At 44.8% G+C, this 12,763-nt stretch overlaps 1 protein-coding gene across 1 annotated transcript in view; it reads right to left on the bottom strand.

The window, feature by feature from the left end:
* The window catches only part of Fanca (FA complementation group A), a 46,952-nt gene extending 35,033 nt beyond the window's left edge, over positions 1–11,919 (bottom strand). The window contains exons 1-7 of the mRNA XM_036188489.1: positions 11,841–11,919; positions 11,384–11,493; positions 9,745–9,838; positions 5,702–5,835; positions 5,478–5,573; positions 4,335–4,408; positions 500–612 (exon numbers count right to left, since the gene is read on the bottom strand). Of these exons, the coding sequence (XP_036044382.1) occupies positions 500–612; positions 4,335–4,408; positions 5,478–5,573; positions 5,702–5,835; positions 9,745–9,838; positions 11,384–11,493; positions 11,841–11,919 (700 nt within the window). The remainder of the gene's footprint in view (positions 1–499; positions 613–4,334; positions 4,409–5,477; positions 5,574–5,701; positions 5,836–9,744; positions 9,839–11,383; positions 11,494–11,840) is intronic.
* Between the last annotated feature and the right edge of the window lie 844 nt (positions 11,920–12,763).

Here is a 12,763-nt window from a genome sequence, read left to right on the forward strand (position 1 = left end):
TGCTGTGAATATGAGAGGTCAGCCTGGGCCACTGAGTAAGACCTTTCTCAAAAACAAGAGAAGAGCAAGTATGGAGGAACACCCCTTTAATCCCAGCATTCAAGAGGCAGAGGCAGACAGATGCCTGAGTTTGAGTCCAGCCTGTTCTACACAACAAGATCCAGGCCAGCTAGCGCTACACAGTAAGACCCTGTCTCAAAAGACAAAGAAGAGAAAAGAAACCTACAAGCTGCCTGTACAGAGCACATGCTTCCCCTTTTTGAGTTGGCGTTACGTCTCTGGGACCGCTGGCCATACAGTCTATAGCTTAGACAGCAAAAGGAGTTGGGACTACCCAAGAGAATGCCCAACTCCTGCCACTCAAGAAAACAGAAGCCCATGGTTGACCTGGCGAGTTCTTTCATGCTAGGCCCTAGGCCCACAGGAATGGAGAGGCTGCTCTAGTCCCCAGGGTCAAAATGAGTAACTGTCCCCAGGAACCCGCTTGCTATGAACATACCGGAAAGCATGGCTTTAGTAGTATCAGAGGATAGGCAGGATGCTTCCATCTGCTCACACAGAATGCATAGGTTCCTGAAGAGCCACATGGTCATGGCTTGCGTGTCAGGATGGCTGAGAACACAAAGAACCGAAGTTGGAAATGCTGGCTGATAAGAACAAGGTAGCAGCTGCCAAATCCTGTTTCAAGGACCAAAGTGGGCAGGGACAGGGCACCTGCCTGGCTGCTGCTAATTCAAGAAAAACACCATTTTTAAAAGTTGACTAATAAGTGGGCAAGGTGGCCCATGCCTTTAATCTCAGCACTGGGGAGGCAGAGGCAAGTGGATCTTTGTGAGCTTGGGGCCAGCCTAGTCAAACTGTCAGTTCCAGGACAGCCAGGGCTGCATAGTGAAATGACATCGTTAAAAAACATGGAGGTGGGGGGCTGGAGAGATGGCTCAGAGCTTAAGAGCATAGACTGCTCTTCCAGAGGACACAGGTTCAATTCCCAGCACCCACATGCCAGCTCACTGTAACTCTAGTTTCAAGATCTGATACCCTCTTCTGGCACTGCATACATATACCCAAGCACACACATATACACAGAAAAATAAATAAGCATTTAAAAAATAAAATTAAAAAGTAGCTCATGATAATGAAATAATTACTAACAGGTTCAAGTCCTGCCTCCCCACCTCCCACCACTACCAAAAAACCCAACAACAAAATTGCTTTGTAAGTAGAATAACTATTTTCAATGACTTCAACCTGTTTAAATTTATTCTAGCTAATGTTATGACCTGTACTTTGTTCTATTTCAGAAATTCTGGGTACCTGTTTGTTTTTTTCTTTTTCCCTTTCTTTTTGAAACAGGGTCTTATACAGCCCAGACTACACACTCTGTAGCTAAGCTTAGCCTTGAACGCTGATCTTTCTGCTTCAAACTCCCAGTACCGGGATTACGGGTGTACGCCACTACATCTGGTGGTGCTAGGAACTGAATTTGGGGCTTTGGTCATGGTAGGCTGTTGGAGCCCACTGGGGTTTCCTAGTGGCTTTACCCAGCAGGAGTGCATAAGGAGATAATTGGGCCACGGGCCTGGGTACCAGGTGTTTGGAAAGGTCTACACTTAGCTGTATCTAGCAGGAAGAGGTCTTCTGCCCCTCCCCTTTTGAATAAAGTTCTGGGCTAGTGGCCCTCCCAAGGCTATCCTGTGTTTCTATCTGTTTCTCTCCCCTCTACATTTCTAAGTCTCTTATCCCTCATTCCTTAGAGTCCCTAGGGGTAAATAAGCGTGGGAGCTGGTCTCCAGCCTTCTGGTGGACTAGAGGGGTGAGGTTCCAAACACTTCAATGGCCTCGTAACCAGGCCTTCCTGACTTTTTCACCCAACCTCCTAAGAAATAAATGTTCCCAATACTTGTGCCTTTATGAATTCATCAAATAGACTAGATGGCTGTCTTTCATCCACACTGCTGGCTCAGGACAGATCTTCAAAATTGCTAAATACCTTACTGCTGGCCCGTCTGCTTCCCCCTCCCAGATTTCTGAAGTTGTCTTCTTTTGTGCTATTCCATCTTTATCAGGTTATATCTTGTTATAAAAGTTCCTTTTCTGGGTTGGCAAGTAAGGAGAAGATACTTGTCACCAAGCCTGACAACCTGAGTTCAATCCTGGGGAGCCACATGGTGAGAGCTGACTCCTCTAAGCTGTCCCCTGAGTCCCACACGCGTGCTTTGGCACATTCAACCCTCACACAAATTAACAAAGCCCGGCTCCTAAAGTAATGTCAGAACAGAATGAATATTATGTATATTAGCCATGTTTACCCGAACATCTCTTTAGTTAGTTAACTTTTTTGTTTTGATTTCTCAAACAGGGTGTCATATAGCCCAGGGATGGTCTTGATCTTGGGGTGTAGCTGAGAGTAACCTTAAGTTGTTTGTTTTCAATGGCTTTATATGTATTTTAAAATTTAATTAAAAAAAAAAGAAAGAAAGAAAAAGCTGGGTGGTGGTAGTGCACACCTTTAATCCCAGCACTCGGGAGGCAGAGGCAGGTGGATCTCTGTGAGTTCAAGGCCAGCCTGGGCTACAGAGTGAGATCCAGGAAAGGTTCAAATTATGAATATTTTGTATATCAGTATACCATGTGCATGTTGTGCCTGCAGAAGTCAGAAGGTGTCAGATCTCCTGGAACTGGAGATACAAATGGTTATGAGCTACCATGTGGATGCTAGGTTCCCTGCAAGAGCAACAAGTGCTCTTAACCCCTGAGCTATCTCTCCGGCCTGGACCTTGAACTTTTGATTCTCTTTCCCACCCAAGTGCTGGGATTATAGGACTGTGCATAATGCCTGGGCTATGAAATACTGGGGGCTGCACTCAGGGATTTGTGCACTCAATGCAGACACTCTACAGCCATCCATCTTTTTTCCAGTTGTTACTGTTGTTTGCTTTTTATTTTGTTTTCAGACAGTCTCACTATGTAGCCTTGGCTATCCTAAAACTCACTATGTAGTGCAGGCTGGCCTTGAACTCACTGAGATCCACTTGCCTCTGCTTTCTAAGTGGTCTTTTTTCATAGTTTTGTTTTGATTTTTTAAATAATCATCATGAGAAGGGCTGAGGAAATGGCTCAATCAGTGACTTGCTCCCTGTGCCCAGTGCTGGGGAGACAGACAACATCCCTGGGGCTTACTGGCTAGCAGGTCTAGCCAAGTTGGCAAGCTCCCAGTTCAGTAGACGCTGGGTCAAAAAGTAAAGCGAAAAGTGACTGTGGAAGGCACCCAACATTGACCTCTGGCCTCTACAAGCATGTGTATACATATGCACATACAAGCATGTACATTTACAAATATACACAAAAATCATCATCACAAGGCACATATAAAGAAAGCATGCATAAGTATACTTTAATCCCAATACATTCTCTTAACAAAAGGTCATATCAGGGGCTGGAGAGATGGCGCAGTGGTTAAGAGCACTGGCTGCCTTTCTAGAGGTCCCAAGTTCAATTCCCAATAATCACATGGTGGCTCACAACCATCTATAATAGGACCTGATGCCCTCTTCTGGCATGTAGGTATACACGCTGAGCACTCATACATAAAAAATATAAATTAAAAACAAAACAAAAAAAGGACATGTAGTGTTGGGGATTTAGCTCAGTGGTAGTGTGCTTGCCTAGAAACCACAAGGCCCTGGGTTCGATCCTCAGCTCAAAAAAAAAAAAAAAAAAAAAAAAATAGGCATGTAATCAGGCTACTTGGCTTAGCCAGTAAAGGCACTTACCACTAAAATTTGACAACCCTCCTCCTTTGACCTCCACTCACACGCCATGGCACATACACCTCCCACCCGACAATAAATAAATTAATTTTTAAAACAGCTTAAAAGTACAGCTATTTAATAAAAGAAAGGCCACGTGATATTAAGCAATGCAGAATGACTAGTGAACTACTGCTGTCGGACTTTCTTTGGGGACTGCCAGCTCCCAAATAATGACATGGAGACTTCTTATTAATCGTGAAATCTTGACCTTAGCACAGTCGCGTTCCCAAATAGCTCTTCTAACTTAAATTAACCAATTTATATTCACCTATGTTCTGCCACATGGCTTGTTACCTCTCCTCCATAATGTACATCCGACCTCCTCTATGTCCCACTGGTGAATCCTGCACAAGTAGAATCTAACCCTGAGTTCCCCTCTCTCACCAGAAGTCCCGCCCATCTTTCCTGCCTAGCTATTGGCCATTCGGCTCTTTATTAAACCAACCAGGTGCCTTAGGCAGGCAAGGTAGAACAGCAACACATCTTTACACAGTTTGCTCAAACACCCCACAACAAACTTACCTTTGCAGCAGCTCTTGTAGGCTCACAATGTTGTTCGTGTGAAGACACCACACAGCTTCAAGCAACAAAGAGTTCTGAAAAACACAACAGCATTATCCTAACATGTGCATCTCCCTACAGAATGTTCAGCTCAGGTTATACTCCTGTGCCCACTTGGGGAAAAAAAAAAAAAAAAAAAACAGTATCACAGCATGGCCTAAAAGGCCCATGTCACAGGTTCCCATTTGCACAGCGTTTGCCTCCCTTATTGTCCTGCATGGCTTTTCTTCTGCCGTCTAAGACAGCTCTGACCTCCTCCCAGCAGTCTCCAGTAAGTCACTGCACACTGTGCCCTATGCATTCTAAATTACTACCTGGAAATTGTCATCTGATCTCTACTCACACACCATGGCTTGAGAGCATACTCATACATACATACATGCACAATAAAGATTAAAAAGAAATTTTAATGTTTCAAATAGAGCTTACTAGTATTAATTTATTTTGTTTTTTTGAACTAGGGTCTCATGTAGTCCAGGCTGGTCTGGAACTTACTATGCTGCCAAGGATGACCTCAAACTCCTGATCCTCAGGTGATAAATCTCAAGCACTAGGATTATAGGTGTGCACCACTATGCCCAATGTATGAGGAGCTGGGGGTTTAATCCAGTGCCTCATGCATGCTAGATAAGCACCCTATCATCTGAGCTACATTTCTAGCTCTTAGTTAGTAAGTTTTAAAAGTATATGTTCTCTGGAAGAGCCTTCCTAATAGTATGCCCAAGAAGTCAGAGGATCATGCTTCTGATATGTATGTTCTATCTTTTTGGTGGGAGACAGGGTCTCACTATGGGGCTCTGGATGTCCTAGAACTCTCTAAGTAGACCAGGCTGGCTTTGAACTCAGAGATCCTCCAGTCTGTATCTTTCAAATGCCGGGATTACAGGTAGCTATGTACCCTATGCTAATAAATACGACTAATGATGGATAGAAACTGACATACAATACTGAAGCTCTCTTCCACACTAAGGAGGACCTGATGAACCCTTCTTTCAAGCTCTTTAATTAGTGAGATATTTGGCCAAATTCCTAAGAAAACTCATAGGCCCAAACCAACAGAGCACTGCTTAAAAAAAATCCCAGGTGGGAGAACTTCAAATTTACCTGGGCTTTCCACAGTTCTTGACAGAAGGTGAGACGGGAGAACATGTTTCGCGCCAGCAAATGCTGAGAAACTTCTAACAAGGAAGACAGTTTCTTCTAAAAACAGATACAATTTTGTTTTTTTAAAAAAAGGCGAATTACCTAAAAACAATATTAAAGAAATATCTTATTTTCCCAAACAGCTTAAAAAGAACATGTCCTCATTTATGGGGCTGGCCACTCACTCTTTGCTCCGAGCTGAGCAGCACAGGGTGGCTGGGCTCCAGGCAGACCTGCTGCACACTGTGAGCAAACACTCTGGCAGATAGTATCCCCACAGGAACTCCCAGTGCTAAGGCTTGATCCCGAAAAGCAGAGGCTGAAAAACAAAACAAAGCTATGGTTTTCCCTGAAAACCGAGAAAAACCTGAAGAAGGCTTCAGTAGAAAAATGCTCATTAGGTTGTAACATCACAGTCAACTGCATTTTAGGGGGAAGAATTGATAAAAAGGGAAAAACAAGAAACACAAAATGAAGAGAATTTCAGGACCAAATTGGCAGCTCTCTGAAGCCAGAAGGTTTCTCCAGCCCTGTGTGTTTATAAAATCATCATCCAGAGGCTTATATTAATTACCAATTGTATGGCTTATGGCAGGCTTCTCCCTAGCTAGCTCTTATAACTTAACCACTTCTATTAATCTATAAGTTGCCACATGGCCATGGCATTACCAGACAGCTGGCATCTTGCTGCTCCTTTGGCGGCAGCTGGCCTCTTTCCTGCTCTCCTTTCTTCTCTCTGTACAGCTGCTTGGATTTCCCGCCTGCCTCTAAGCTGCCTTGACATAGGCTGTCGCAGCTTTATTTATCAACCAATACTCACAACACATATTCACAGCATACAGCATACAGCAAGACACCCCACAGTAGCTCTCAGTACAATTAGAGGCAACCTCGGAACCCAAAGTCACAAACATGTGTATGGTATCATGTACCACAACAGATACATTCCATTGCAACATGGAGAGAAAACTTTATCATCTTCCTTATAAAGGAGCACCACAAGCAGAACTCAGTCTCTTCTGTGTTTTGCTGTCATAGGGATCAGACCCAAGGCCTCAGACACAGTGATAAGAGCTATATCACCCTCAGTCCCTAAATTACAGATGACTTTACTCCCAGTGACGTAAAAATAGTAAGTCCAAACTGGATAGGACTTCCAGACACTCTGCCCTGTACCTGATGGGCAGCACAGAATCACAGGTATACCCAGTCCTCTGGGACATCTGGAAGAGGCTGGACAGCTAGCCCTACGGCCATCTCCAGGCTCCTGACCTGGTCTGTGGCCCACAACCCTTCAAGTGAAATGTTCTGGACAACCTGGAAAAGGCAATGCTTGCATTATTCGTAATAGCCAGAACCTGGAAACAACCTAGATGCCCATCAACTGAAGAATGGATTAAGAAAATGTGGTACATACACAATGGAGTACTACTCAGCAGAGAAAAACAATGACAGCATGAAATCTGCAGGCAAATGGATGGAACTAGAAAATATCATCCTGAGTGAGATAACCCAAACCCAGAAGGACAAACATGGTATGTACTCACTCATAAGTAGATAATAGATATAAAGCAAAGAACAATTATACTGCAACCCGCAGAACCAGGGAGGCCACATAGCGGGAGGGGGGGGACCCTAGGATGACTGTGGCTTATAATAAGTTTTGGTTTTACCCAATCATTGGGCAAGCTTCAGTGAAACACTCCACTATTAGAATAAGAATTTGTACTGTATCAAGCTGATAATAGGAAAGGAGAAAAGAAAAAAAGAAAAGGCAGTGCTTACAAGAAAAGCATTTTCTCATTTATTTGACTTCCAAAACTAATTGTCAAGAAAAAAGGGAAAAGAAAAAAAAAAGAGAGAGAGAGAGATGGTTCAGCAGTTAAAAGCACTGTTCTTCCAAAGGACCCAGGTCAATTCTCACTATCTACATGGTGGCTTATAACCACCTGTAACTCTAGTTCCAGGGGATCCAACCCCCTCTTCTGGTCTCCATGGGCACCAAGCATGCATGTGGTACACAGACATATATACAGGCAAAACCCCATACACATAAAAGTAAAAATCTAAAACAAACAAAAAAAACACATATATATTTATCATATATATGATATTTTTATCATGCACGCCCATCATCAAGGCTCTAAAAACATGTATCAATGTATAAGTAAAGCCACATGCAACAATTATAGAGGCTTCAATTTCCAAGTGTTAGAAATCAGAGGCGGCTGGTGACAAAAGCCTGTAATTCCAGCCACTAGAAGGGCTGAATGGTAGGACTGACTTAGACAGATCCTCTCTGTTTTTAAAGTGTTTAAAGAGCGGGTGAAATATACGACATCCTAGGTTCAATCCCCAGGACTTCAAATAACAATAAACTTTACAAAACAAATGTGAGGGACTGAGAGAGACAGCTCTGCAGTCACGATCACCTGCTGCTCTTGACCTAAATTCATAGAACCTAAATTCTCTTTCAACTACTCACAACTACCTAGAATTCCAACTCCAGGGCATCCAACACTTTCTCTGGCCTCTGTGCATACCTATACACATGTGACAAATGCTCACATATACTCATAAATTTACTAAAAGTACCGAGGGTTGAGATGTCTCCGTGTGTAAAGCTGCCCACTGTCAAGGCTGACGATCTGAATGTGGCCCCCAGGAACCACATGGTTGAAGGAGAAAACTGATTCACACAGTTGACCTCTGACCTCCACATGGACACCTTGGCACACAAGCTCTCAATAAATGAATAAATAGTGTAAAAAATAAGCAGGGCAGTGGTGGCGCACGCCTTTGCTGCACTCTGGAGGCAGAGGCAGGTGGATTGCTATAAGTCAAGGTCAGCCTGATTGAGTAAGTTCCAGGACAGCCAGGGCTACACAGAAAAACCCTGCCTAGAAAAACCACAATAAATAAATAAATGTAAAAAAAATAGATGAAAAACAGCCTTTAATCCCAGCACTCGGGAGGCAGAGGCAGGCGGATCTCTATGAGTTCGAGGACAGCCTGGTCTACAGAGCGAGTTCCAGGACAGCCTCCAAAGCTACAGAGAAACCCTGTCTCGAAAACAAACAAACAAAGATGAAAAACTAATGAATAATGAAGTTAGTATCATTTTTTGAAAAAGATCATTGTAGAATAAAAAATGTTAGGTGCAAAAAGAAAATTTACCTATTACCCCATCATCCTTCCCTACCTGCCCCCACCTCCACTCTCTACCCCTGCTTTCTCAGACTCTCGAACTGGGAGGGAGAGGGAGTAACACCTAGGAGCATGTTTCCGGTTTCATGCTTGCTATGACTGCTGAAGGAAGTACACACCAAATGATTTTCCCAAGGGTAACTTGAGTTCCTTATAACCTGCGCCTTAAGATGAGTACATTTTCTTTTTTTTTTAAGATTTATTTATTATGTATACAGTGTGTTCTTGTCTGCATGTATGCCTACAGGCCAGAAGAGGCACCAGATCTCATTACAGATGGTTGTGAGCCACCATGCGGTCGCTGGGAATTGAACTCAGGACCTCTGGAAGAGCAGTCAGTGCTCTTAACCTCTGAGCCATCTCTCCAGCTCAAGCTGAGTACATTTTCAAACCAGCAGTAGGAGTTGGGAGTGTTGCTAAAATGCATGCCTGGAGGAGTGAAGACCTAAGATTGATCCCCAATATAATCTCAGCACTCAGGAAGTAGACACAGGAGGGTCAGGGGTTCAAGATCACCTTCAGCTACACAGCAAGGTCTAGGCCAGCCTGGGATACAGAGCCTGTCTCAATAAAGGAAAAAAAGTGTGTGTATGGGGAGTGGGGGGTAAGGGGGGCAGTGAGATGGCTCGGAGTTAGGTAAAGGTGCTTTACACAAACCTGGAAACTGGGTTTGATTTTGGGACCCATGTAAAGATTGAAGGGAGAATCAACTCCACAAGGCTGTCCTGACTTCCACATGTGCCCTTCCCACACACATCATACACAGAGAGAGACAGACAGACAGACAGAGACACAGAGAGAGACAGAGAAGAGAGAACAAGAGCAACAAATACATTTAAAAAGATCAGCAACCAAGTAACTCCAAAACAAGTCAGAAAACCTGTGTAACCTAGTGATAATACATAAGAGGAAAGGCATTATTTGGTGGAATTTAAATTTCTACTTGTTATAAACAGATCAAGATTTTTTTCCTCAAACGTTCTCTAAATCACTGAATTGAAAAAAAGCAGGGACAACTTACGGATAAAGGAACTGGACTGGTCAGAGTAGGCCGAAGTACCGTCACGATCAATCAGTTTGCTGAGACACAACTTTTTACACTGTGGATCTTCTACCTACAAACCAAAACATGAAGAACTCCACTTTCAAAGTCTGACTGTGTATAGTGCACATAGTGGGCACTCTTAAGTGGTGTTTTCTTTTGTTTGGTTGGGTTGGTTTTGTTTTGTTTTGTTTTTTAATTCATCTTTGTATGTATATGTTTCTGTGTACCTTAGAATTTCTATTGTTATGATAAAAAAAAATACCATGACCAAAAGCAACTTGGGAAGAAAAGGGCTTATTTCAGTTTACAATTTGTAGTCCAGTCCATCTTTCTGGGGAGTGGTGACACACACCTTTAATCCCAGCACTCAGGAGGTAGAGGCAGGTGGATCTCTGAGTTCAAGGCCAGAGTTCCAGGGAAGCCCTGTCTCCCCCCAACCCCCCCCCCCAAAAAAAAAACCAAAAAGGAAAAGAAAAAAGAAAGAAACATGCATATAAAACAACTTGTAGTCCATCATCCAGGGAAGTCAGCACAGGAACTGAAGGCAGGAACTGATAGAGTAGCTATGGAGGAGTACTGCTTACAGGCTTACTCACCATGGCTTGCTCAGCCTGCTTGCTTCCTTCCTTCCTTCCTTCCTTCTTTCCTTCCTTCCTTGTTTGTTTGTTTCAAGACAGGGTTTCTCTGTGTAGTTTTGGTGCCTGTCCTGGAACTCGCTCTGTAGACCAGGCTGGCCTTGAACTCACAGAGATCTGCCTGGCTCTGCCTTCCCAGCACTGGGGTTAAAAGCCTGCGCCACCACCGCCCAGCCTCAGCCTGCCTCAGCCACCAGTCCAGGACCCTCCCACATCAATCATTAATCAAGAAAATGCAGCACAGGCTTGCCCATAGGCCTAGCGGGGTGTGGTTCCTAAATTCAGATGAACTCTTCCCAAATGATTCTCGCTTGTGTTGAGTTGACATAAAACTAACCTGCTTGTGTATATGTGTATAAGTTTGTGCAGTGTCTTCAGAAGAGGGTATCTGATCCCCTGGAACCAGAGTTACAGATGGCTCTGAGCCACCTGACATGGGTTCTGAGAACTGAACTCAGATCCTTTGTAGGAACAGCACAATGTGCTAGAGCTGGAGAGATGGCTCAGTGGTTACAAGCACATTACGCTTGCAAAGGCTTGATTCTCAGCACCCACAACCATCCATAACTCCAGTTCCGGGAGTCTGATGCCTTCTTTTGACTTCTGTGGGCACACATGTGGTTCGTACATACGTGCAAGTGATACACACACACACACACACACACACACACACACACACACACACCAAAACAAAACAAAACAAAACAAAACAAAAACCCAGTATGTACTGAGCCATCTCTCCAGCTGGCTCAAGTTCTTTTTTTCCAAGAAGGAATTTACTTAAGTCTTTCAAGAATTATTAAATTTACTACCCAACTGCTTTAATCTCCCAAGGCAGAAAATACATTCAGCTTCCTTCTAACCTGGTTTGCAGTTACCAGTTATTTACCAGGTACACAGGCTTACAAGGATATTATCAAGATTATGATCTAGCTGGGCTCCAAACACCCAACCTGCCAGCCATGCCAACTTCCTCTTACCTCTAGTAAAAGGTCATTCATGTTTTGGTGGTATCTCAGGAGTTGCAGAGCGGAATCCTTTAATTTCTGTTCCCTTTCTGGATTATATTTTTGCTTCTTGACTCTGCCCGCTAAAGAGATTAAATTTTTTATTTTTATTTATTTATTTATTTTGCAAAAAATGACAGCGCAACATACACCAAGTGACACCCTGCGAGGAGGTCCAGGGAAGAGCTGCCCAAGATCAGGACGGTCATCTGCCGCTGCCGCAAGCAAGCAGCTGGGACCAGAAAGCCGGGAGCCCACCCACGCTCTAGACCAGCTCTAGACCAGCAGGCTGGGGCTCCTCTGCAGGTCTCAGAGCTGCACCACATTGGGACCTGAAGGGGCGGTCCGTGGAGAATGGCCCCAGGAGAACCGAAGGACTGCACTGGGCGCTCACAAGTGGAGGTCGGAAGGTAGTGGTGGCAAGACCTACCCATCAGTTCAGTCCAAGTTTTTCGGAGGCCCAGGGGCCCACCGCGTACCGCAGCACCCCTGGCCGGGGAGCCCGACATAGTGACTGGAACACCCGCGCTGGAGCCCGCGCTGCCTTCCAATTGGCGGCGGCCAGGCGCTAGCGCTCATTGGCTAGGAGCACGCTTGACCACACCCCTCGCGGGCTGAGCCACGCTCCGCGGCCATCTTTGTTGTGGCGCAGGTCGCAGAGTCTGGCTGCATTCGTGTAGCGGAGTAGGCAGAGTCCTGCGGCAGCCTCGGTGCAATACTCCGGCGCATGACAACTAGGGGGAAAGTGTCGCAGAATTTGGAGCCGTAGTGGGCAGTGCGAATTGACCGCAGCTGATCGCGTGGTTTCAGACGCGATTTTGGCGAAAATAATGGCCTAGATCCGGGCCTGGGAAGATGCTAAAAACCTCTTACCTTCTTTGCTCAAAAATACGCCGAGTCGACCCCCAATACTGTGCTGTACTGATTTGACTCTGGTTGCAGGAAAACTAACCAAGGGAATTTTGGTGCTGGGATGTGACTTTCAAAAGTTGGAGAAGAATTGCGCTATTATCCTTCCCCGGAAGCATTCAAAGCACTCAGGAAGAAAACCCAGCCATGGAATGCTATCGTTTCTGTTTCTCCCTTTGTAAAACCCACCTGACATACTTAGGGGTTTCCTTGGGAAGGATGAGGGGTTCTGTTTTGTGTGTGCACTTGAGTGCGTGGAAGTACCGAGTACTTGAACCAGAGCTGGAGGCACCAAGACCCACTGAAAAAGAGCAGCCCTTTTGCCCCAGATGCACACCCCTTGATAGATACCGGCTGGTCTAGGACACCTCAATTCTCCGAACGGGGTAAAAGCACCCACACACTTCCCAGGACTGATCACCAATAATTGAGGCGGGCAGATTC

The sequence above is a fragment of the Onychomys torridus genome, chromosome 5, assembly GCF_903995425.1.
Source record: "Onychomys torridus chromosome 5, mOncTor1.1, whole genome shotgun sequence".
In the NCBI taxonomy this organism is placed as follows: Eukaryota; Metazoa; Chordata; class Mammalia; order Rodentia; family Cricetidae; genus Onychomys; species Onychomys torridus.